At 26.2% G+C, this 26,510-nt stretch overlaps 2 protein-coding genes across 5 annotated transcripts in view; one reads left to right on the top strand and one right to left on the bottom strand.

Moving 5' to 3' along the window:
• Nucleotides 1–323: 323 nt before the first annotated feature.
• LOC141532164 (xylosyl- and glucuronyltransferase LARGE1) lies at nucleotides 324–9,019 on the top strand. 3 transcript variants are annotated; one of them, XM_074250386.1, is made up of 12 exons: nucleotides 324–482; nucleotides 560–597; nucleotides 670–816; nucleotides 1,241–1,329; nucleotides 1,403–1,589; nucleotides 3,025–3,581; nucleotides 4,655–4,804; nucleotides 5,469–5,771; nucleotides 6,150–6,355; nucleotides 8,394–8,666; nucleotides 8,750–8,811; nucleotides 8,908–9,019. In XM_074250386.1, the coding sequence occupies exons 2-12, from the start codon at nucleotides 588–590 to the stop codon at nucleotides 8,913–8,915; spliced, it is 1,992 nt and encodes a 663-aa protein (XP_074106487.1). In that variant the 5' UTR covers nucleotides 324–482; nucleotides 560–587; the 3' UTR covers nucleotides 8,916–9,019. The 3 variants fall into 3 exon arrangements, with proteins under 3 accessions (XP_074106487.1, XP_074106485.1, XP_074106486.1); XM_074250384.1 differs by having other exon boundaries at nucleotides 325–482; nucleotides 8,750–8,842; XM_074250385.1 differs by lacking the exon at nucleotides 560–597 and having other exon boundaries at nucleotides 325–482; nucleotides 8,750–8,842.
• A 4,597-nt stretch (nucleotides 9,020–13,616) lies between these two features.
• Kek5 (leucine-rich repeat, immunoglobulin-like domain-containing kekkon 5 protein) overlaps nucleotides 13,617–26,510 on the bottom strand; it is a 101,231-nt gene continuing 88,337 nt past the window's right edge. For both annotated transcript variants that reach the window (XM_074250617.1, XM_074250618.1), the window contains 2 exons: nucleotides 17,776–19,178; nucleotides 13,617–15,295 (listed from right to left, as the gene is read on the bottom strand). In XM_074250617.1, the coding sequence (XP_074106718.1) occupies nucleotides 14,265–15,295; nucleotides 17,776–19,171 (2,427 nt within the window). In that variant the 5' untranslated portion in view covers nucleotides 19,172–19,178 and the 3' untranslated portion in view covers nucleotides 13,617–14,264. The remainder of the gene's footprint in view (nucleotides 15,296–17,775; nucleotides 19,179–26,510) is intronic.

The raw sequence follows: 26,510 nt of genomic DNA, 5'->3' as shown, positions 1-26,510 counted from the left end.
AATTTTTAAAATTGACAGCTGACCGCTAACTTCAGCATGATAAAAAGGAAAAAAAATTGATATTTAGAAATTAAAAAAAATTTTAAATACAATTTTTTAAAAATCATTTTTTGGAACTAATTTTTTTATTAAATAAAATTTATTAATGACTGTTAACTTTAATTTTGTAAAACAATTAAATAATAATAAACGTCGGCTAACTTTAGCTTATCACAAAAAAAAAAATAAACGCTGATTGTTAAATAGATTAAATAAAAAAAAAAAAAAAATATACATACATACAGACAAATATATATAAGGTTTGTAAGTGTGAGAAAAAAATGACAATAATAGTCAGTTAGTGGTTAGGTTAATGCAGTGTGCAATGGAAGTTTTAATTCATAAATAAGTTATGTGGGCATGTTCAATTGTCCACCGAGTGATTTAATTATTCAAACAAGGATATTATTAGAATTTCAAATGTTTTATATTAATTTTGTGAGGTGAGTTGATTATTATATTTCTAATTGTAAACTAATTTATTCACCATCAATAATTAATAACATCACACGAACTGTAGATAGAAATGGAGTATAATTATTCAGACAATGATTACAGGTAATTATTATTATTATTATTTTTTTTTAATTTGATTATTGAAAAATAAGTAATAAATAGAATTTTTTTTAGATTTTTATTGCAAGCGGCTTCTGTATGTGTTAGCACGAATAGTTAACAAGAATGTTCGGAAAATTACAATGGCACGACTGTGGTTAAAATGTTTATTAATTATATTTGTTATTTCAATAACAATATTTGTATATTCATTATTAAATGGTAATTATTAATTGATTGATTAAATTATTTCTGCGTGAAATAGTTTAATAAAAAAATTTTAATTTTGTAACATTAAAATTAGCAGATACTTCAAAATTTTTTTATTACTTTTAACAAAAATATTTGTTTTAAAAAATTGAATTTAAAAATTTTTTTTCGATTTTTTTTTATAATTTATTTGTTAAAAAAATTTTTTAAATTTTCAAATATTGGATAAATTAATTGTAATTAATTTTATAATATTAAAATTAGCAGTCACTTCAAAATTTTTTAATTTTATTTAACAAAAAAATTATTCAAAAAAAATTGCATTTTTATTTTTTTATTAATTTTCTCCGTCAATTTTTTTTGCCATAATTTGTTACAAAATAAATTAAAATAATAAAAAATCCGCTAAATTAATTTTCATAATTTTTTTGTTTAGTTCCATCAGAAATAAAAATTTATAAAAAAGTTATACCACAGCCAACCAAAATAATGAGTGACGTATATTCAGGACAATTGATAAATAACGTAATATTATTTATTTAATTAATTAATTTTTTTTAATCAAACATTGATTTATTTATTTTGTTTATTTTTACAGAAACTTGATTGTAGCAATATCGAAATTGCTATGGTTTGTGCCGGTTATAATTCAACGCAATCATTAATTACTGTTATAAAATCATTATTATTTTATCGGACTATACCTTTACGGTTTCATTTTATCGTCGATGAGATATGCAATAAAACATTAAATGTTTTATTAAAAACTTGGAATTTACCTTACGGTATTTATAAAATTATATTCGCTCAACTGTCTATAATTCAGAAAATTATCAATTTGCTTTTATTGATAACTAATTAATTTTTTTTTTAAAAAATTATTAAAATTAAAAAAGTTTAAAAAAAAAAAACTTTTTTCGATTGATGTAAAAATAAACTTTACAATATCGATTTATTAATTTAATATAAATATTAATTTGAATTAATTTTATAAAAAAAAATTTTGCAATATAAACTAAAATACATTTTACTGCTTCAAGATATTTTAAGAGATTCATAATATAGAATGGCGCATAAAAAAAATTAGAATTTATAATTTTAGTATTCTAATAACATTCTCTCGGTATTTGACTAGAACGATGGAATATTCATTCTAGAAATTTAAATCCACACGATTAATTTTTAGACTAGCAATTTTGTTTTTTTCAAAAATATTATTTTATAAGAATTATTGAAATTCAAAACCGTGCACATGTTTTTAGGTAAATTTTTTTATAAATTTATCATTTTTGAAGATATAAGCTCATCCTGATGTTATGCTCATCGAGACCTTTCATTTGAATACCCACATGATTATTTTCATATATTTTATATATTTTATATATTTCACAAATATGTGAAATATCATATATATATATATATATATATATATATATATATATATATATATATATATATATATATATATATATATATATATGAAAAAAATCGTGAGGGTATTCAAATGAAAGGTCTCGATGAGCATAACATCAGAATGAGCTTATATTTGTAAAAATGTCAATAATTAAGAAATTACATTGTATTTTGTCTACTGATGATATTTTTAATGATATAAACTCATCCTAGAGTTACACTTAACGAGACCTTTCATTTGAATACCCACACGATTTTTTTCATATATACATATATATAATATATATAAATATATAAAATATATGAAAAAAATCATGTGGGTATTCAAATGAAAGGTCTTGATGAGCATAACATCAGAATGAATTTAGATCGTTAAAAATATCGTTAGTGAACCAGATACTATGTAATTTCTTAATTATTGACTTTTTTAAAATATAAGCTCATTTCGATGTTACACTCATCAAGAGCTTTCATTTGAGCACCCACATGCATTTTTCATATATTTTTCATATATACATATATATAATATATATAAATATATAAAATATATGAAAAATTGATGTGGGTACTCAAATGAAAGGTCTTGATGAGTATAACGTCAGGATGAGCTTATATTTGTAAAAATGTCAATAATTAAGAAATAAGATTGTATTTTGTATACTAAACAAAAAATTTTTGTATACTAAATTATGATAAAAATCTTATATTTTTTTTTTGGAAAAAATAAAAATAAAAAATTTTTTTAAAATGACTTGAAGCAAGAAAATCTATTAATTAATTAAAGAAAAAATAATTTTTTTATTTTAGTTGATGAAATATTTTACCCAGCAAATATATGGATACCAAAAGTATCGTGGATTCGTAATAAACATTATTCCGGGGTTTATGGTCTTTTGAAACTGATATTACCAGAAATTTTAGCCATTGAAAAAGTTATTGTACTGGATACTGATATTACTGTACTGAGCGACATTTACGACTTGTGGAAAATATTTAATGAGATGAAAACTGATGGTGATAAAAATAAAAATGTATTTGCGTTGGCAGAAAATCAGAGTGATTGGTATAAAAAAATCGGAAGGTGGACAACCCCTTGGCCGGCAATAGGACGTGGTTTTAACACTGGTGTTATGCTAATGAATTTAAAAGCACTTCGTGATAGTAAATTTAGTGACTTGTGGATTAATACGACACAGTATGTTATCAAAGAGCTTTATGAAACAAGTTTAGCTGACCAAGATATTATTAATGCTGTTATCAAAAACAATCCGTCGATGGTTTATGTGTTAGACTGTACATGGAATGTTCAACTAAGTGATCACACGATTAGCGACCAGTGTTACAGCTCTGCTAAACGAATTCAGGTAAAATTAACTAATTTATTTATTTTATTTATTATTCTAGTTTTAATTTATTTTGATAAAATTTCAACCAAAAATTATCAGAAAAATTGTGCTTAAATGCTCCTTAAATATTTTCTATCAATTTTTGAAAAATATATAAAGAATGAACAATTAAAAAAAAATAATTAATTATGACAATTTTAACAAATTTTTATTTTTTTTACACAGTAACTAACAATTTTGAGATTTAAAAAAATTTTTTTTATTAAAAAAAAAATTTGCGCGCCAAAATTTGAATTATGGTGGGAAAAAATTTGAATTATGGCGGGAAAGAAATTTGAATTATGGCGGGTAAAAAATAAACATAAATATTTTTAAGAAAAAATACTTGAAATTAAGGTCTAAAAGTTATAAAAAAAGCAGCAATACTAAAAATAATTCGGTATAAAAATTTTGCAGTTACTATGTCTTAAAATTGGGAAATAAATTTTTAATATGTCTACCAGTCGATTTGCAATTAGAAAAAATTATACGCCATTTTAGGGCCATAGAATTCTATAAAAAAATTACAAAGTTTTATTAATAGAAAAATATTAAAAATAATTAAATAATTTCAAACCAATTAGTTATCCGATCAGGCTGTTATGAAGGTTTTAATTTCCTAAAAATAAATTGCAAGAATATGAAGCTCGATTTTTCTTTTAATTAATATAAAAAGTTAATTAGTGAAATGAAATGGAAGGAAAAAGTAACTTTCATAATAAAACTCTTACAATCAGATTTTAACTTGTTTTTCTAAATGAGATTTCGCGATTATACTTTAAAACTTATAAAAAAATTTGTTTGTTTTTTATTTCAAAGTTAAAAGTATGATTAAAATTTAAATGTATCACTTTTATCATAAATTTTGATTTTAAAGAATTATTTATCATTACGTTAGTTAAATTAAAAACTTGTAATTTAAATACCGAATTTTTATTTGAAGTCGTAGCCGATTAGTTTAACAATTTTATTAATTTACTGACGCAATACTTTAATGAATTTTTTTTTTTTTTTATTATTAATTTATTTTTAATTAGTCTTTTTAATTTTAGATATTACACTGGAATTCACCGCGCAAACAAAGTGTAAAAAACAAAAATTCAAATGATTTTAATAACATGCACAAAGTGTTTCTTGATATGAATGGTAACTTGTTGAGGCGCAAATTATTCGGATGTGATTCAATTAAAAATTTAACATACGTAAGTAATTTTTTTAAGGTGTTTCTCGTGGTACAATATTGTCAAAATGAATTTAAGTTGAAAAAATAAGTAAAGTTTGTCCGCCTACAATTTTACAAAAAATGGCATCATAATTAATTTAATACGCAATAATCAAAAATTTGAGTTTTGTAATCAAGTATTGATTAAATTGTAAGCAATTTTAAAGGATATTTAATAATTTTAATAACAAGAGCTTCGAAAAAAGTTTCTACAAGCGAGAAGAAAAAGCGACACGGCGCCACCTGGCGGTGTATTTTTAAACTAACCAATAATTTTAGCTTTTTAATGAAGTTTTGAGTGAATTGTAAGCAATATTAATGAATTTTTAATAATTTCAATGATAATAATAATATTAAGAATATAAAGTTCGAAAAAAGTTTCTACAAGCGAGAAGAAAAAGCGCCACGGTGCCACCTGGCGGTGTATTTTTAAATTATAAAAAATTTTAGCTTTTTAATGAAGTATTGAGTGAATTGTAAGCAATAATAATAAATTTTTAATAATTTTAATAATAATAAACTTTAATAAAGAGGTATACAAAAATTTTAAATTTTCTGACAGAATCCCTTAACTACGACAACTCCCTTAAATTTACAACAGATTTATTATTTATAATTACACTACAAAGTAATTTATTTTTCAGATTGAGAATAAAGATAATTGTAGGAAATTTTCAAAAAATTCAGCGATTACATATCGGACTCATTTATTTATCCGCGAATATCAGTATGATAATTACATAGACGCAGATGTTGGTCTAGTGACTCAATGTAGTTTTGATCGAATAACTTTGCTAGATGAATTATGTAAACGATGGCCTGGAACAATCAGCGTCGCTGTCTATTTGACAGACGCAGAAGTGCAGTTATTTCTTGATTTTATACGAAATTCTGATGTTTTGAGATTTAGAAAAAATATCGCTTATCATGTTGTGTACAGAGATGGGGTAAGTCGGTATAATTATTCCACTACTTAATAAATCAAAAAAGAAAAAAGTTGAATATCACCATTTTTTTTTAAATTATATAATCTAAGATTATACTGAGTATAATCCAAGATTATACTGAGTACAATCCAAGATTATACTGAGTACAATCCAAAATTATACTGAATATAATCCAAGATTATACTGAATATAATCCAAGATTATACTGAGTATAATCTTGAAATCTTTGAAATAGTTCAAAATTTTCAATAAATTAAATTTTAATTATAAAATTACTCATTTTTTTTTTTTTTTTTCAAATAAAATTTTTTTTTCTCCGTGTATGACAAAAAAATTGAAATATACCCTTTTAATCCATTACTTTTAATTTAATTTCAGGAATTTTATCCAATTAATTACTTACGTAACGTTGCGATATCCCAAATCCAAACTCCGTATATATTTCAATTAGACATTGATTTTTTGCCGCCAGTAGATTTATACGAAAAATTGATAGCGTATATTTATAAATTGGATAGAAACGTAACTGATACAACTAATAGAAACGCATTGATTGTACCAGCATTTGAAACACAACGATACAGGTATTATACTTTTTTTTTTTTTACTAATCATTAGTAAAGTTTTGCATGAACCTGGCAAAAAAAAAAAAAAAAGTAGCGAAGAATTTTATAATTAAAAAATAACGAACTCCTCTTACGAATAAATTAGTGGAAAAAAAAAATTATATTTTCTCTTGAAAATTAAGTATAATATTGAGCTATACGTCAACGTTCTCTTAAAGTACTGATAACTTGTAATCAATAAAAAATAGTAAAAGAAAAAAAAATTCATCTGATAATTAAAAATAAAAAAAAATTTCTCATTAAAATTAATTGATCAAAAATAATTAATTGAAGAAGTAAAAAGTCACTTTGTTCGAAGATTTAATAACGAAATAAGATCCTTATACTTTAATGAAAAGCGTTTCAGGTCATTGGTTTAATTTCTAAAATAAAAATTAATTTTTTAATCGTTGAGAGGTTAAATTTAAAAAAAAATTTCGATAAATTTATTCGAATAAATAATTAATAGCAATAATAATGATGATCTCTTTTTTTTATATTTATTATGCACGCTTGAAATAGAACGCTGATTTTTAAATTTAAATAGTGGCACATTTTCGCGCTTAATTTTAAATTATAAATTGGATTGAAATTTTTAATTTGCTTCTGCTGCTTCTGGACCTCTAAGTATTTGAATTTCTCGACGAACGCAAATAATTTCACTAGTGGTTTGCCTCGAAGTATCTCAATCAATAATCACTCACAATCTGCTTTTGCATTAGAATTTTTTTTAGAAAATTAGAAAATTCTTTTTTCTTAAAATAATTAATAACAAAGTTTATTTTAACTTAAATTAAAATAATTTGAAATTTATCCGACTGTTTTCTAAAAATAACAAAATTTTTTTGCTAAATTCAAATCAGATTTTTAATTAAATTAAAAAAAGTAATCAAAATTTTTTTGATAAAATTACATCCAATAGTAAAAATCTCAGAATAATGATTATAATAATGTTAACTTTTAAAAAAATTTCTACAAGCGAGAAGAAAAAGCGCCATCGCGCCATCTAGCGGCGCATTGATAAATTAATTAAAAATAATTATAAAGCTTTGAGTGAATTGTAAGCAATTTTAATGGATTTTTAACCATTTTCATAAAAATATTAATATCAACTTTGAAATAAGTTTCTTCAAGCGAGAAGAAGCGCCACGACGCCACCTGGCTGTGTATTTATAAATTAACTTAAAAGTTAAGGTTTGTAATCAAGATTTGATTAAATTGTGAGCAATTTTCGAAGATATTTAATAATTTTGATGATGATAATAATACGAGCTTTAGAAAAAGTTTCTACTAGTGAAAAGAAAAAACGTCACGGCGCCACCTGGCGGTGTATTTATAGATTAATTAAAAATTTTAGCTTTGTAATCAAGTATTGATTGAATTGTAAGCAATTTTAGAAGATATTTAATCATTTTGATGATAACAAGAGCTTCTACAAACGAGATGGAAAAGCGCCACAAAGCCACCTGGCGGTGCATTTATAAACTAATTAAAAATTTTAACTTTTTTGATCAAGTATTGAGCAAATTGTAAGCAATATTAATGAATTTTTAATAATTTCAATGCTAATAATAAAAAAAATAGAAACTTTGAAAAAAAATTTACAAGCGAGAAGAAAAAGCGCCACGGCAGCACCTGGCGGTGAATTTACAAATTAGTAAAAAATGATAGCTTTTTAATGAAGTATTGAGTAAATTGTAAGCAATATTAATAAATTTTTAATAATTTCAATGATAATGATAATAATAATAATAATAATAATGATATAAAGTTCGAAAAAAGTTTCTACAAGCGAGAATAAAAAGCGCAACGGCGCCACCTGGCGGTGCATTCATAAATTAGTGAACAATTTTAGCTTTTTAATGAAGTATTGAGTGAATTGTAAGCAATAATAATAAATTTCAATATTAATAATAATAATAATAATGCCAGCGCGTGATAGAATAGACACTGTCTAACAAAATTATCTTGTTAATTAAATAAAATTGTTAATTTAATAAACATGACTAATTTAAAGGTTCACGTTTCCTGTTAATAAAGAAGAATTACTAAAGTACCTAAATTATGGTGTTTTGTATACATTTCGTTACCACGTATGGACAAAAGGCCATGCTGCCACTAATTACAGTAATTGGAGAACTGCAACTGAACCTTATCAAGTTACATGGGAACCGGATTTCGAACCTTATATTGTAGTGCACAAATCAGCCCCACTTTATGATGAACGATTCATTGGTTTTGGGTGGAATAAAGTCTCATATATTACCCATTTAACTGCCTTAGGATATAGGTAAATATACTTAAGCGTTCAAGTCAAAATAATTTCTAGTTTGTAATCATTAATCAATAATAAATTTATGTTCTATATTTTAGTTACATTGTTTTACCCGACGTATTTATAATTCACCGTCCACATGCTCCCAGTTTAGATATTGGTAAATTTCGAACTGATGCTCTCTACCGCAGGTATTTGATGGCATTATGGATAAAATTTAAATTATTAAATGTAAAAAATATTCCTATTTTTTTAGGTGCCTGAAAAAATTGAAAGATCAATTTGTTGATGAACTGATAGTTAAATATGGAAATAATTCATTAATTAAATTTAAAAAAGCCAAAGAATAAAATATTTTTTATCGAAAATTTATTCTTTACTTTTTTGTCCTACTTACCCTCTTTGCGTTTGCGATGATGTTATTTCTAAAAGTTATTTTAAAAAAGCTGCTTGACTTTTTATATTATAATCAATAACTATTTAAATAATTTTATTTCAATTATATTAAACTTTTTTTTAATTATTTTATTTATAATTATTTTTACAATCTTTTCAAACTAATTTTTTTTTAACCATTATCATACAAATTCGGCATTTTATGCCAGATCGAATAATTAATAAAATTTTTATTTTTTTTTTTTTATAATTTCAAATTTTTAAAAATTAAAAAAAAAATCGACAGTATAATAATAAAAATTAATCTAAATTATTAAAAAAAAATTATTTAATTCTAAAATTTTTAAATTCGCTTGAAAAATTTTTTTTTTTTTAATTAGTAATAAAAAAAAATTTGTACCATAATTATTAAAAAAAAAAATGATTCAATTTTTAAATTTTACGATCAAAAAAAAAATTTTTGTTATAATTATTATTAAAAAATAATTATTTAATTTAAAAATTTTTAAATTCGCTTAAAAAAAAATTTTTTTGGAGAAATTAAATTTTTTTTTTCTTGTTAACGAGCAATAAAAAAAAATTCGTTACAATTAATAAAAAAAAATTATTTAATTTTCAAATTTTTAAAATTCGCTTTAAAAAAAAATTTTTTTTTTTTTATTTGAGTGCAAAAAAATAAAAATTGTTTTTTAGAAATTAAATTTTTTTTTAACGAGTGATAAAAAAAGTTTTTGTTATAATTATTAAAAAAAAAAAAAAAAATTATTCAATTTCGAAATTTTAAAATTCGCGCCAAAAAATTTTTTTCATTTTTAAATGCAAAAAAAAATTAAAAATTTTTTTTTTTAACGAGTAATAAAAAAAATTTGTTACAGATTAAAAAAAAAAAAATTATTTAATTTAAAAATTTTTAAATTCACTTAAAAATTTTTTTTTTAATTTTTGTATGCACAAAAAATCTAAAAAAAATTTTTTAATTATCCGGAAAATTTTTTTTATTATTATTACAAAAAATAAAAATTTTCCAAAGTGTCCGATATGTCATAAAATACCTGATATATTGGAAGTTTTGATAAATCTATAGTAAAAAAAAAAATGTATGGATCGGGGAATATTTATTAAAATTTAACTTGCTTATCCGAGTTTACAGATTTTTACATTAATATATTTCAATTAATTTATTTTTTATTCAAATATGCTGCAATATTACTTATATTTATTTTTTTTTTCATTTATAAAATATGTATAATATTTACATTACACCAGTAACTTGGTATTTATAGAAATATTTATTGTTTCACGTTCAACTTTAGGATAATAATTAATTCTCTTTTTTTTATTCTGCTTATAATAAATAAAATATATTCAATAATAATTGAATATCATTTTATTACACAATTTTATTTTTATTTTTTATAAATAATATTAAGCTGTTTTTTTCAATTATATTTTTTTATCACGTATCTAATTAATTAGCTGCTATAATACATAGTTTATATGTATCTACATTTGTAGTCTTTTTTTATTTCTAATTATTGTTTAATTACTTAACAGTAGTATTAATTCCAGAATTTCATACACTTATAAAATATTGATAAAAAATCAAAAACGCAGAGAATACTGTAATAAGTTTTTATTTACATGTCAAATTAATTTTTTTTTAAAGCGCTGGGTTTAAAATAGAGGCTTTAAATTAAAAATAATTCTTAGAAAATTTATAAAAATCTTATAAAAAAATTCAAAAAAACCATGTATACTCATTAAAAAAATTTAAATATATGTATATATTTAAAAATAAAAAATCAATCGGTAAAGTGCCTCCGTAAACAACGGACTTTGGATAATTTATAAAATTACTTCCAACAACAATTTTTAATTTTGGATTTACATATATATTATTAATAAATGACCTTGTATTTTGTGAACTATTGACATTTTTTAAGATATAAGCTCATCCCGATGTTACACTCGTCGAGACCTTTCATTTGAGTACCCACATCAATTTTTCATATATTTTATATATTTATATATATTATATATATGTATATATGAAAAATGCATGTGGGTACTCAAATGAAAGCTCTTGATGAGTGTAACATCGAAATGAGCTTATATTTTTAAAAAAGTCAATATTTTAGAAAGTACAGTGCAATTTAACAAAATTAATTATTTAATAAAGCAAAATTTTTTTGTTCATAGTTTACAAGTCACGACAGTCACACAGCGACTGCAAAATTGCTAGTTTAGATTATTATTAAAAATTACAAAAATATATCGTCGCAATATATACAACGGTCAATTAAGATCAATCGTTTAAAATATTTATGAAGAGTATTCATGACATGGCTTGTTATATACTCAACAATGTGTACAATTAATTTAGTGCATTAACATTTTTTTAGATCTATAAATATGTACGTATATACTACGTATGTGTTGATAAAATTGAACGAGTAGTCGAGAGTGAATGTACATAAAAAGATGATGAGACAATTGACCGAAGCAAACTTCGTTGACGCTCTGTTATATTAGGCCACTTAAAATACTCGACAGAAAGTTTGTAACTCGGTTTTACTGAGAGAAAAAAATATCGACAATTTTTTTATAAAAATTGATTTGTTAGAAAATTTTAGAGAATTTTATTTCTTCTGAAGAAATAAAAAAATTTTTAAATTAATAACTTGCGAATTTTTATCCAAAATTTATAAAATTTTTTTTCAACCAGAAAATTAGTGTGGGGAAAAATTTTTATAAAATTCTTTAAAATTTTCTACAAAATAATTTAATTTTTTTCTCTCAAAATTGGTCAAAAAAAAATTTTTTTTGTTTTTTTAACGAAGAAAAATTTTCTAAAAGAATATTGAAAATTTTCAAATTTTCTTTTTTTTTTTTTAACAAAAAAAAAATTATTTTTGAAAAAAATAGAAAGTTTTGCAATAAAAAATTATTTTCTTAAAAATTTTCAAAATTTTTCTCAAAATAATTTTTTTTCTAAATTAAAAAAAAAATTTTTGCACAAAAATTTGCAAGTAGTCTTAAAATTTTAATTTTCTAAATAAAAATTTTTTTTTATCAAGAAAATTTTTGTAAAAAAAAAATCTTTATCAAATTTTTTAAACTTAAAAAAAAAGAAGATTTTTTTTTACTATAAATTTAATTTTAATAAAAACATTTAAAAAAATGTTATTAAAATTAAATTTTCTAATTTTGTAATTTTTTTGTTCAAATCTCATTATTCAACCGAGTAACTAATAAATCTAAAAAATATAATTATCAATTAATCATCAATAAATTACAGTAAAAAATAATTTTTTATCTCAATAAATTTTCAAAAAAAAAATTAAACATCAAAATTGTTGCTGGAAGTCTAAATACGTCCACTAGTTTACTCAAGGATAAGCTTTACAAATTAATTATTTGTAATTAAAAATTAGAATAAAAAATATTAATAAATACTATTTATATTTTGTTGATAAAATGCAAATTCCATAAAAATTGGAAGAGTTTTTAGCAATTTTAAAACAAAACAAATAATTTATCCGCGAAATGCAATAAAACAGTTAGCCGGTAATCCCAGTAATTATTATATTTATATTATAATATTATATTTAAATCTTAGGGAAAATATCGGTGACATTTAAAAAAATATTAATTATTATATTGATTAATAATTATTTATAATGATTGATGATTAATGAGAAAATAGACAATATATTGTGTTATTTTACTTAATGATTGTAAGCCGTAAAGTTAATAATTATTATTATTATAATTATGTATTATTATAATTGCTATTCTATACTTATTATTTGTATTTGTATTGTTATATTAGAGCGAGCAATAAATCATGTATATCGAACAGACGTAGCGTTGATTGCGCGTTTATGATAATAAAATTATCCACTTATACATCAATAATAATAATAATAATTATTAATATTATTATTATAGTAATAGTCATTAATTTATTGTACATTCTAAGTATTCAAAAATTTATATTCAATTATTGAAACTAAATATCGAAATTAATTAAAAGTTAATAACTAATTTGTCATTGTCATTTGTATTCATTTCTGTGATTTTACATCAATTGAATATTTAAATTATACATTTAATATATAGTTTGTTACTAAATGTGTAATGTGTAAGAGCTAATGGCTTTATGAGATTTATTGCTCATCCCAACATGATTAATCTTAACATTCGCTACCGAATTTTATTCGTTTAATCATTAAAAAAGGAATATTGTTTTTTTTTTTTGATCAGAGAAAAAATTTTTTGTGAAAAAAATTTTTAATGTTGTTAAAAATTCATTTTAGTTCTTAATTGAAAAAATTCAGATTTTTTTCTTGGAAAAAAAATTTTTTTTTTGGAAAAATTAAGGACTGATAAAAAAATAATTTGTTGAAAATTTTTAATTTTATTTTTAAATTGAAGAAATTAAAAATTTTTCTTATAATAATTTTTTTATTAAAAAAAAAAATTATTTCTTCAAGAAAAAAATAAAATTAATTAAAATTTTCAAAAAATCAATTTTTTATCAAAAATATGTTCGATTCAAAAGAAAAATTTTCTCAAAAATTAATTTTTCATGAGATTTTTTTTCGTTCAAAAAAATTATAAATTTTTTTTTTTTTGACTTTACATTGAGAGAAAAAGTTTTAAAAAGAAATGAGCTTGCAATAAAAAATAAATTTTTTGAAAATTTTATTTCTAAATAGAAAAAATCAAATTTCTCATACTTTTTTTGTTAGAAAAAAACTGTTCTAGATTTTGGATTTTTTTTCCAAAAAAAAATTTTTTTTCAACAAGAAATTTAATTTCTTCAATTAAAAAAATAAAATCTAAATTTTGAATTAATTTCTAATTTTTTAAAAACTTTTTCTATCAATGTAAAATAATTTTTCAAAAATCAAAAAAAATTTTCCAAAAAAAATTTTTCCTCCAATCAATGGAAGATCACAAAAAATTGTTCCGCAATAGAATTATCAATTATGAATACCCTACCGAATAATAAACGACGTAAGTCTTAATTCACAATTCTCAATTGATCAGCGTGTCGATAATGGAAGACCAATACGCGCGAAGTCCCGTAATAATAAAAAAAAAAAAAAAAAAAAAAAAATCTGGCACACGTTAATTAAACTTTAAAAAAAGGCACTATAGATCATCGACGAAGACCGAGTTGCTCTTGACTCTCCGCCGAGACCAAATAAATCAGACTTCTGTCCCATCCTCGCCCTCGTCTTCGTAGAGCGGGCCGTTGCTGGACTTCTTCTTGGGCTTGGGGGGCGGCCTGGGAGGAATTTTCCTGCCGAGCGTGCTAGAGGTGTTTGGAGAGGAAGACGAGGGAGTAGTGGGAGTCAGTCCAGGCGAGACGGTGAGCGGAGAAGAAGCGGACTCTCTGCGTGCGCGTTTCTCCATTTCATCTGGAAGCTTGGCGAACCACTCCGGAGCGCCCTCGGGCGCAGATCTGTCGGAGGGATGTCCGGAGGTGAAGATGTTGGGTGTGCTGCGCTGGATGGAGTGAAAGCGCGTGGAGGTCGGCGGCAAGCTCGTCGGAGTTGATCCCGGCGGAGTCGGAGTGGATCGCGAGGGCGACAGAGGAGTCAGAGCTGGAGTCGGAGTCGGCGTTTGCGGCTTCGCTGACGCCGACGCAGATGTCGGAGTGCTGGGCAGCGGCCGCATCCTCATCGACGAAACCGGCTCGGGACTTTTGTTGATTTTGTTCAAAGAGAGCACCGAGCTGCCGTCGGCCGTCGTACGCGCTCCCAAATTGTCGTACACTGGCTCCAGATGGTCCACTGGAGAGCTAGGGGGTCCGCTGCTCCAGCTTGGTGCTCTAGGTCGCCGCGGGATCGTCACGTAACCGTGTCGCGGCATCACTGGGTGCACCGGAGAGTACACTCCCATTTGCCGGTTTAAATTGTGCGGAAGAGTCTTAAACGCTGCCGGGTACTGCCCCGATGAGGGCGAAAATCCTCGCGGTGATTGCTGCTGGGACGGAGACTGCTGAGGGTGTGATTGATGCTGGTAGTGGGTTGATGAACGCGTGTCGGGGAGGGTTGACGCTTGGCTTGTTGGAGATGCTCCTCGCCCGCCCGAAAATGCCAGCAAATCCGGGGGGTAGTGACGGTAAGAAGCTCCGCGTAATAATGTTGAGCTATCGATATGTGGCTCAGGAGTCGCGCGGGATCGATCGTCTAGCATACCTCCCATCACACCGATTATGCTTCCCACGCCATCAGCTGTGAAGTTTAAAAGATAAATAATATAATTGGTAAAAAAAAAAAAAAAATACAAATTGTCATCAGGCTTCAAATATTGACCAGGCAGCATTTATTTTTTGTAAGATCTATTAATTTTTTATTTAAAAAATATAAATTAATATTTTGCGATCCAAATGCCAAAAGGGCGTATTACAGCAGCTAGATAAGGTTTTATATCAAAAGGGCGTATAAAAAAATTTTTTTTTCGTTATTTAACTTAGAACCCCGCAAAACATAAATATTTGCCAACCAAGTACACGGAAAAAGAAGATGACACTGGATATCAACCCAGATTAATACTCAGTGATATCGGTGGTGAAAAAAATTTTCAGATAGTTGTTAAAAAAAAATCCAGATTATACTACATGAAATCTGGATTGTACTAATTATAATCTGGATTATACTCATTATAATCTGGATTGTGGTCATTATAATCTTGGATGATACTGAGTATAATCTTGGATTATACTGAATATAATCATTATAATCTAGATAATACTAGCTACTGGCGTATAAAAAAAAAAAAATTTTTTTTCGCCATTCAACTTAAAACTGCGCAAAACGTAAAGAGGCGGTCAATATTTAGTGCGTAGTGGTCAATATTCGGAGCAATCGGCTGTAACGTTAATTATTACAATTTAATGTTTATTATTGTGTATTTTATAAACAAAAGTATTGTAATTTGTTAGTTAAAACTATAAAAAAAAATTAAAACACTCGTTTCAGCTCATAAACTCTTCCAATAAGTTTATGAATAATGTACTTATGTTAATTTTATCTTAACTGGTCAATATTTGGAGCCTTTACTCTAATGTAATAAAAATAAAATTACTTTATTTGTGTGTAAGTGTGTTTTTTTTAGTGATTTTTTTATGAGGCACTTTACCAGTCATTGAATTTTTGTTTTTATAAATTTTAAGTTTTAAAGCTTTATTTTAAAAAATTGAATAAATAAATAAATAAAAATCAATAAAAAAAACTCACTAGCTACTGTACTAAGCTTATTTATAGTTTTTACATGACTAGAAAATTAATACGCGTATTGTGGCACGCGCATCGATCATAGAATGATGTAATGATCGATTGATGCATTGCATATTAATACTTTTTGCTACGTAATTTATACTGTTCTTTGAACCTTCAGCAAATCGTATTTGTTTCTCTTAACCCTGAACAACTTTATTACGTAATTTTATTTAAAGGATCTCTGCAATTTCCTTGTTTAATTATACTTAACTTGATGAGTTTATTTTTAAGTATAAAAAAATCTTGGATAAAACGAACTTCTTTAAAAAAATAGCTTTTTTACAGCTATCATTTTGTTTTTAATCATCAAATATTTTAATACTAGAAAAAATTTAATCTTGGATAAAATGAGCTTTTCAAATAATAAAATTTAATGTGGATAATTTCTTTTTCAAATGTTTAATCTTTAATAATAGCAAAAAAATTCATACTTGAAGCGATGAGTGATATTAAAATTTTGAAAAAAATTTTTGTGGAATTAAAACAAGCAATTACTTATTTAATAAAAAATTTTACATCGCAGAAATAATTATTGAGTTTAAAAAAAAAATTTTTTTGTAGAAAATTATTGATTTTTTTCAATTAATAAATTAAAGAGTTAATTTATCGATGAAAAATTTTTATTAATGGCTGCTATTATTAAAATTATGTGATATTCAATAATTTTGAACTTGAAAAACATTTAATAATTTTTTATAATTTTATAACAAATAGATAATAGCAATAAAAAAAAAAAGTATAAAAAATTTCCAGACGTAAAAACTGAAAAAAATTGTAAACGCAATTTTTAAAAAATCATTTTTTTAAATAAAATAAAATGTCTGCTAATTTCAATGTCATAATATTTATAAAATTAGAAAATTTCAAATTCAATATAATTTTTTAATGTAAACTTTTTGGACCTTTTTTTTTTTACAATTTTTTTAATAGTCATTTTTGTGAAAAAAAATTAATTTGTTCAAAATTTTGGTAATTATTTACAAGTGCACGGAAAAAACAAGACGACACTGGATATCATGCCGGATTATACTCAGTGATATCTGTAGAAAAAAATTATTTCAGATAGTAGCTAGTATAATCCAGATTATAATGAGTATAATTCAGATTATAATCAGTATAATCCAGATTATACTGAGTATAATCCAGATTTTTCAAGTTACTATCTGATCTGAATTTTTTTCATCACAGATATCATTGAGTATAATCTGGGATGATATCTAGTGTCATCTTGTTCTTTCCATGCTTCTTCAAATCATGGGTCGTGGAAAAAAAAAAAAAAAAAAAATTTGGTCACTAAAGAAGATCGTTTTACCCATTTTTATCGAATATAAATGCAATATTTATAAGCGTATATACAAAAATCTTAATCTATAACAATATTAACATAAGCTATTATTTAATATCGCATTTGGTAAGAAAGGCAGTGTACTGACCGAAAACAGAATCGTTGTCAAGCAGCGTGCGATTAAGCTCAGTCATCTCAGTGCCATGAGACGTGACGGACGGAGCCTCGTACCTCCTGGGCGGTTTAACAACAGGATTAATTGCAGTAATGAGTGATTTCTCCTGTTCCCCCAATCCATGATGCTCCAAAGACGTGACATCGGCACTCTTTTCACCTTCGTGTCTCTTCTTCCTCCGCCAGTACCACGTACAAACAATTAAGAAGAACAATAAAAATATCAAGAGCGTGACACCGAGTCCAAGCGCCAACGGTAAGCTAATTAAGCTCGTTTTCCCGCTATCAATATCACCGGCAATAGCCAGAGTGAGATTTCTCTCAACACTTCCTCCAGGACTTTTAGCGATACAAATATACTCCCCTTTGTCGTAGGGAATAACGTCTGTTATCGTTAAATTCAACCAATCGTGGCCCTCGAGCAAATAGTAGCCGCGATCGCTGGTCTGTCGCTTCGTTGAATTATTTAAAACACGTGACCGATGGACCCAGGACAATTGAGGCCTTGGTATTCCTAAGGCATGGCACCACATTGTAACAGTGTCCCCAACCCCGATTTGTGGATACGCGCCTATTGAAAGTATTTTTGGACGACAAGCGAACTCATCAGAATCAACTTCGTCCCACCCTTTACCTTCCAGCGCTTCTGGAAGAAAACAAGTTGTCCCTTTTGTGTACAACTTACGCTCCAGCGTCCAATTACGAAATTTCTTTAAATGACAATTACAGTGCCACGGGTTGTTCCGTAATTCAAGACTACCTAATTTAGGTAGGTTATCAAAGGTCGCGAGTTTAACGCTCGTTATGTTATTGTCATTAAGCGCAAGAGTCAGAAGTCCTGGGAGATTTTTAAATGTATTTTCTGCAATACGTTCCAGACGATTTTGCGATATCTCAACCCGCTGTAGATGCTCCAGGTCGTGGAACAGACCGTCGTCCAGTGACTTTAGGGAATTGTGATTAAGCAGAAGCACTCGCAGCTTCTGAGTCTCCAGAAATGTATCCGGCATCAAATTCGTTATATGATTCCCCGATAAATCTACCTCGATTACTATTTTTAACCCGTTGAATGCTCCGGAGTGGATCGTGTGGATCCCGCAATGACGCATCACTAGCTTGTGGAGATTCACCAGACCCACCCGGGTGAATGCACCCTCTTGCACGTGGCTTATGTGGTTTTGAGTCAGGTCCAGGTTTTGAGTGTCCGGTAATAAGTAATTCGGGATGTGCGTAAAGTTCTGCTGCGTACAGTCCGCCGTTTTTTTTCCTGATACCCATTTACACTTGCAAGGCGGCCCGCAGTCCCATGGCTCTTGGCTGTTACTCAGTCTCAACAGGAGACTGATCAACAGTAAGCTTGACAGTCTCATGATTACGCTGAAACAAAATTTATTAATTATCATTTTTAATTCAAAGTTGCCACGGAGATTTTTATTTAGATGCATGGTTACTTTGTTTTTAATTACTTTTAAGAGTTAAATTCATTCTAAGTTTTTAATCGGGGGAGTTGTGAACAGTTCTTTTATTAATTAAAGAAAAATATTTCATTTTTTGAATGACAAAAAAAAATTCAATGTTTTTTAGTAATTTTCGATATATTAGTACCATAAAATAGCGGGAAAAATTTTAGCTATCATGAAATGCCAAGTAAAATTTTTTTTATGATAGTCATCTATATTATTAAAAGAATAATCAAAATTTTGTGGCCACACGGAAAAAAAATATTGTTACTGAAGCCATCTATTAGATACCTAGTCGTAGATTCTTACTGTAGCAATGTGTATTTCTACAAGAGCACTACTCTAGGGCTACTGGAGTGATCTGTTAGTTGGCTAGAATCGCTAACCAACATTTTTCTTACAGCGCCCTTTTACCAGACAAGACGATTTAAATATTTTATATTTTATATTTAATAACAAAAAATTTTATTATTCTATCGATTCAATCTTTTATTAATTATTATTGAAAAATTATACAGATAAATAAAAAAGAATAAGTAATTAAAAATAATAAAATAGATTACATATTAAATTAACAAGTTTTTGATAATACTTATTAATTTATCATGGAGCATTTAAAAAAAAAAAATTGTCACAAGAATTTAAGAATTTTCAAAGTTTTATATATATTTTTTGATGATCAATTTTTTAAGAAATTTTTTGGAGGAGTTTTAAATAATTTGTTGGATCTATAAATTTGCTCCGCCACATTTTTCATTAAATTATTCGGATTTGATCCTGTCATTGCACTAATTATTTTCAACTTTATTTAAAAACTACCCAAACTATTAATATCTCTATTGGAAAGAACAAAAAATTAATAAGCCAAAGTTTTTTTTAATCATAATCCATAACTCTCGACAGTCGCATATGGATTACAGGTTGCTAGTAAATAATTACATTAATTTTGGAGGTGATAAAATGTGTCAAAAAACAAGACTGCGCGCAGAATCTGAGACTTGAACGAGGCATTTACCCCTGACAGCAATCCCATATGGCTCTCCCAGCGCACCGGTTTAGCTATTTTAGCCAACTACTGTATTCCTGCCAGAGCGATCTACTAGATGGCTCTAGTAACTCTCTTAGAGTTGGTTGAGTGGGGATAGCTACTATAGCATTACAATATTACTCTGAGAGCGATATTTTTTTTTCCGTGCATGAAATGTTTTTGCAATTTTTTTCTTAAAAAATCAATTAGCGTTATGAGGAGGCTTGCACTTTTAGATTTTCCAAACTTTTTAATATACACTTCTTTTGTTAAAATGAAACAAAAAATATCTTCTAACATTATGATATCTAAAACCGGTGCTTCTACCATAACAAAAGATATACATAGCACGCTTACAGTATTAATTGCGTTAATTTACTGAAAAAGGGTAAAAAGTGACAGGTATTGTCTAGGCCATTAGTAACCGAGTAGGGCTGTTGCGGAAATGAGTAAGTCTTACAGCTGTAGGGTCCTTAAATAAGTATTACTTTAAAAAAAGTATAAAAAAATATGAATGAAAGGTAAGAAGATACCATTGAAAGTAATATTTACCGTTAAACATAATAACAGGCCCTTATACATCAGTATTATAAGTATATGCATATAAACAACTTCTAACTTATTTACCAGAAATCCCTCTACGTAATTTCACCCGTTATATATTTACGTCACGACCTCACGACATCACGCTAAATTAAACGAAGATACAAGACACGTATTTACTTCTCCTCTCCTCTTTCAATATCCTCAATCTTTGCCACGCAATGTCCTGGATCCATTAACATACAAGGTAATTAAATCCCTGAATTTTGTCTCTTTTAGATTGTTTATTCTCTAGCATCATTATCATTATATTTTTATACACGGAATAAATGTTATCCTACATACTTTTTTTTTTTTTTTATTTAAGGTAGTACCCTCGCCAGAGTAGTTTTCTTGGGATTTTTTAAAAATTTTAACAGAATGTTCATATAATTCTGCATCGATTGGCGCAATTTGAAAATTTTTGACCATCTAGTTTTAGAGATATTTAATTTCAAAGTTTGAGTTTTGAACGCTGTTATACATTACGGTATACGGGATATCCAAAAGTTTACCTACAAACATTTTTATATCTCAGAAACTTTTCTTAGGATCTTTTTAAAAAACTAGAGTAACGTTAACTAACAACTAAACAATTTTTTAAAAATAATTTCATTGATAATTACCATACAGTTTCACAGATATTTATTAATAAGTAATGAAAAATTTACCAGACTTTAGCCGAGGAAGGGATACGTTAATAAAGCTATGGCAACAACGCAAGTTTTGTGAGCCGCGAAAAAAGTATGAGACGCGCTTGCGCTGAAAAATTTGAAAAGTTTAATGTACGTTAGGTGTAATATTATAGTTATTAATTTTATTTATTTAAAAAAAAAATAACAATGATTATTTTATGAAAATAAGTATTTTTCTATATTTATTAAAAATTCAAAAAAGTTAACAATTTTAATATAATAATATATATTAATCTTTGATAAGTTATAAAAATAATAGTCAGATGAAATAATAAAAAATAGTAAAATTTAAAATCAGTCAATACATCAACACAAAAAATTTAATTACTGATTTTTCTGAAAAAACAAAACAATACTGTCAAGTATTTTTAGTTATTATTATTACAGATAATTAAATATTTTTAAAAATAATTTAGGATGTCAATAATTGGAGATTTTACCTTAAATTGTTTTCTTAGTGCTCCAAGTTACAATAAAATATTGAATTCTGTTAATTTAACAAATTTTTTTGTGAATTTTGAGGGTAGTTTTTTCCATGTACCCATACATCAACTCTTATTACATTAATAAAAAGTTATTTAAAATACGAAAAGCATCTACATACAATTAAATATGTAATTATTCAAGGAATTGCGTGATAACAAACACAGGCGAAACGAAGCTAATTTAAGCAATCAATCACTCGGGTCCTTACCCTGCATATTTTTAAAATATTTATAAATAACTAAAGGCATTTTATCTAAAAGATACGAAGCAAGCGATCTTCATAAATATTTTATTTCCCGCGAAAAGGCAAACTGTCAAAAAAAAAAAAATAAAGTGATAAGAGTTAAGTAGTTTTATCGGTACATCGTTCAGCATAACACTTTTCAAGGGAGTCCAATGGAGCAGAGTATGAATACCTCTCAAAAAAACACGTTCCAAAAAATGACATCAAAGAGTTATTCGCTTGGCCAGGTTGTCTTTTATATCTGCGTCTACATATATTTATATTTTTTGTTCTTTGAGTTTTTTTTTGTTTTGGTCTATTTTACAATTTTTTTTTTTTTTTTTTTTTTTTTCTCTTTTTCGTCGGAACTCAACGGCCAAAGAAAGTACACACTCTTTTGCGAAAACTCAGCGCATATCTAAGTTGCATTGCTCTAAATTTACAAGTCAAATACTCAACGATCGATAGGATCAAGCTGCGGACCTCTCTCTAGTGGTTTTATCTGAATTCAATTTTATAAGTCTGTACACTACTGGTAAAATATGTTAAAAAGCGGGAACATTAAAACTCCATAAATTTAGCTATTTTTTAAATACTTTATCTGAATTAACAATAGTTGCATTGAATTTTAAAATAAAAACAATTTCAAGTTTTAAGATTTCTTGAGCAATAAATACTTTTTAGATTATTGTTATCGTGTAATACTGAACCAACAAAATAAAGCTAATAAAAGAAGTTAATGCGCTACACGGAAAAAAAAATATCGCTCTCAGAACAATATTGTAATGCTATAGTAGATATCCCCACTCAACCAACTGTTAGAGAGTTACTAGAGCCATCTAGTAGATCGCTCTGGCAGGAATACAGTAATTGGCTAAAATAGCTAAGCCGGTGCGCTGGGAGAGCCATACGGGATTGCTGTCAGGGGTAAATACCTCGTTCAAGTCTCAGATTCTGCGCGCAGTCTTGTTTGTTGACACATTTTATCACCTCCAAAATTAATATAATTATTTACCAGCAACCTGTAATTCATATGCGACTGTCGAGAGTTATGGATTATGATTAAAAAAAACTTTGGCTTATTAATTTTTTGTTCTTTCCAATAGAGATATTAATAGTTTGGGTAGTTTTTAAATAAAGTTGAAAATAATTAGTGCAATGACAGGATCAAATCCGAATAATTTAATGAAAAATGTGGCGGAGCAAATTTATAGATCCAACAAATTATTTAAAACTCCTCCAAAAAATTTCTTAAAAAATTGATCATCAAAAAATATATATAAAACTTTGAAAATTCTTAAATTCTTGTGACAATTTTTTTTTTTTAAATGCTCCATGATAAATTAATAAGTATTATCAAAAACTTGTTAATTTAATATGTAATCTATTTTATTATTTTTAATTACTTATTCTTTTTTATTTATCTGTATAATTTTTCAATAATAATTAATAAAAGATTGAATCGATAGAATAATAAAATTTTTTGTTATTAAATATAAAATATAAAATATTTAAATCGTCTTGTCTGGTAAAAGGGCGCTGTAAGAAAAATGTTGGTTAGCGATTCTAGCCAACTAACAGATCACTCCAGTAGCCCTAGAGTAGTGCTCTTGTAGAAATACACATTGCTACAGTAAGAATCTACGACTAGGTATCTAATAGATGGCTTCAGTAACAATATTTTTTTTTCCGTGCGATCAAAAAGTCGAAATTACCTACATCAAACTACACTACATGCTCTTAAAGCTAAAAAAATCCCGAAAATATTTAAAAATGATTTAAATATGATCCTATATTCACCACCCTTGTACCAACATTTAGTAAAACCCTTTCTTGTACTCCCAGGAGAAATATCAGGAGCGCTAAAGGTGAATATAGTTTTATTCCGTTTTTCAGCTAAACTTAAGCTCTATAGGCTTGAAATTTACTAGGGATGTTTCCTTCGGTCTATAGGCATCCATTGAGAAGGGGTTTAACGAAAACCAATTCGTAAGAGGAGTTGTGGAATTGAAGCGTCGAATATAAAAATCTTCCGAGTTTAGATTATAAATTTAACATACAAGATTTAGTACGGATGATCCTTATACTGCGAAGATATCTATCGAAAAGGAATTATACGAAAATCAACATCGAAGGCTATAAAATGGAGGAAATACAAACTCTCCACTTTTTCCTCTGACTGCACGTAATAAAAAGGATGGGTGTATGTATTTGACTTGACGTCGCTCGAATTTTTTTTGTCACGTTCCATTTTTCTTTTAATTTTATGAACTGAATCCGTGACTATTTTATTAAACTTTCAACACTTTAATTATAAAATGTCGAGATTAATTAATAATCTAGCATTTTAACTAAATGTTCCGTTCATTAAATAAATGTCTTCTGTTTGAATAATTGCTTAAACATTGAGAAAAAAAATTCTTTTGAAAAAACTGAACAATGTTGTACACGGAAAAAAATTTTGGGAAAATTTACAACTATTGTAAAGCTGGAAAAAAAATTTCTAAGTTTAATTTGTAATGATGAAGTACAGTCAGTTTTAGAATTATCGTGTTTAGAGGTTAGTGAAATTTGGGATGAAATTGATTATAGTAAAGTAATTAATTATTAAAGTGATACCGAGGTTTGCTCCGATGGTTTGATATTGTTAAACTGAGCCAAGGGAACTAACTACTCGGTCAAAACTGGCCTAAGGCTATAGACCCAATTGTTTGATATTGTTAAATCGAGCCGTGGGAAGGTAATATTCAGCTAAAGTTACTACAATTACAGAATTAGTTTTTTTATAATTAAAGTAGTTTAATAAATTATTGTCAAGTTAATATTTTCAATTGAATTTTTGATATTTTCAAAAGATGTTTTAACTATTTCGACGAGGGCGGAATTTTGTCTTAATATGTTTTATTTCATCAAGTCATGTCGAAAAATGCCATTGGCTTAAAAGTTTATGTATAAAAATATATATGTAACATAAAACGCGGCTTGTAAACACGATAACACCTACAATTCTTAACGGATTTAGATGAAACTTGGTACACATATTCTTTGGATAATAACATTGAATAAGTTCGAAGATGAGCAAAATCCGTTTATAATTTTAGAAATGGCAGCTCTTCAAAATTTTCAAAATAGTAAAATTCACGTTTTTGGTGACTTAATTGGTTCATAATTTTTGATTAAAAAGAGATGTCGAATTTTTGGAAAATTTATGTGAAATTTCATAAAATTACCTTTAATTTGACGTATATAACATTGACATTTTGACCGATTTTAGTTATTTTATCGAAGTTAAGAGTGAAATTGAAACATTTTTAGGCTATATGTTGTATAAATGTTATTCTATCGAGAATTCTCAACAGATTCTAATGAAATTAAAAGAAAATTTCATTCAATATTTGAACAATCACGTTACGAATAGTTTGCTTACATGATATATTTTAATATTTTTCATCTAAATTATAATAGTGGAAATAGTGGATATTTTTTTTTGGTCTTTTTTCATAAATTTATAACTTTTTATAGTACAAAAGCTATTAAAAAACAATAGAAGAATTATTTTCGTCCGTTTATTTTTTTTTTTTTTTTACTGAAGTAAACAAATATAGGCGTATAATTAATGTTTAAAATTTACTTAATGATAAACTTTTATTATTAAGGCGGGAAACTTATAAACATTTATCTTTTCTTTTAACTACAATCCAACCCTTTACCTACGATTATTCTTGAACTTGTGAAACCATTGATACCGAGATTGAAAATTCCATAATAATAATTATAAGATGATAAAATATTTTCGGAATAATAATAAAAATTTTAAAATTTAATTTAAATCTTCAGTTACATAAATTAAGCAGTAAAAGAACTATATTTTTTTAAAATTGCCGCTCAATAAAATAAACAGGAAAAGTCCTTTACAATTATAATAAAAAATAAAAATAAGTGATAATAAAACAATTTAATCCTTTGATTCTGGTAACTGAAAACATAAATAAAATTTTAATCATACAGTTAAATATCGCGTTTGAAATGCTGCCAAGTTCTCTAATATACATATATCTATGTATTTACATATTTATGAAAAATTAATTTAACCTTTTTAACACGTTATTACTACCTAATTTCGAAAAGTTAAAAAGTGTAAATTCACTTTTACAAGTTACACGGAAGGTTAAATCTTTTAATGAAACTTCGAAACTTTTCCTTCAAGAAATAAAATTTTGGATGAAACTATAATTT

This window comes from Cotesia typhae, unplaced genomic scaffold (assembly GCF_013202065.1).
Source record: "Cotesia typhae breed Kobodo isofemale line unplaced genomic scaffold, CoteBio_Ctyphae contig_59, whole genome shotgun sequence".
In the NCBI taxonomy this organism is placed as follows: domain Eukaryota; kingdom Metazoa; phylum Arthropoda; class Insecta; order Hymenoptera; family Braconidae; genus Cotesia; species Cotesia typhae.
This window is presented reverse-complemented; position numbering and strand designations above follow the sequence as displayed.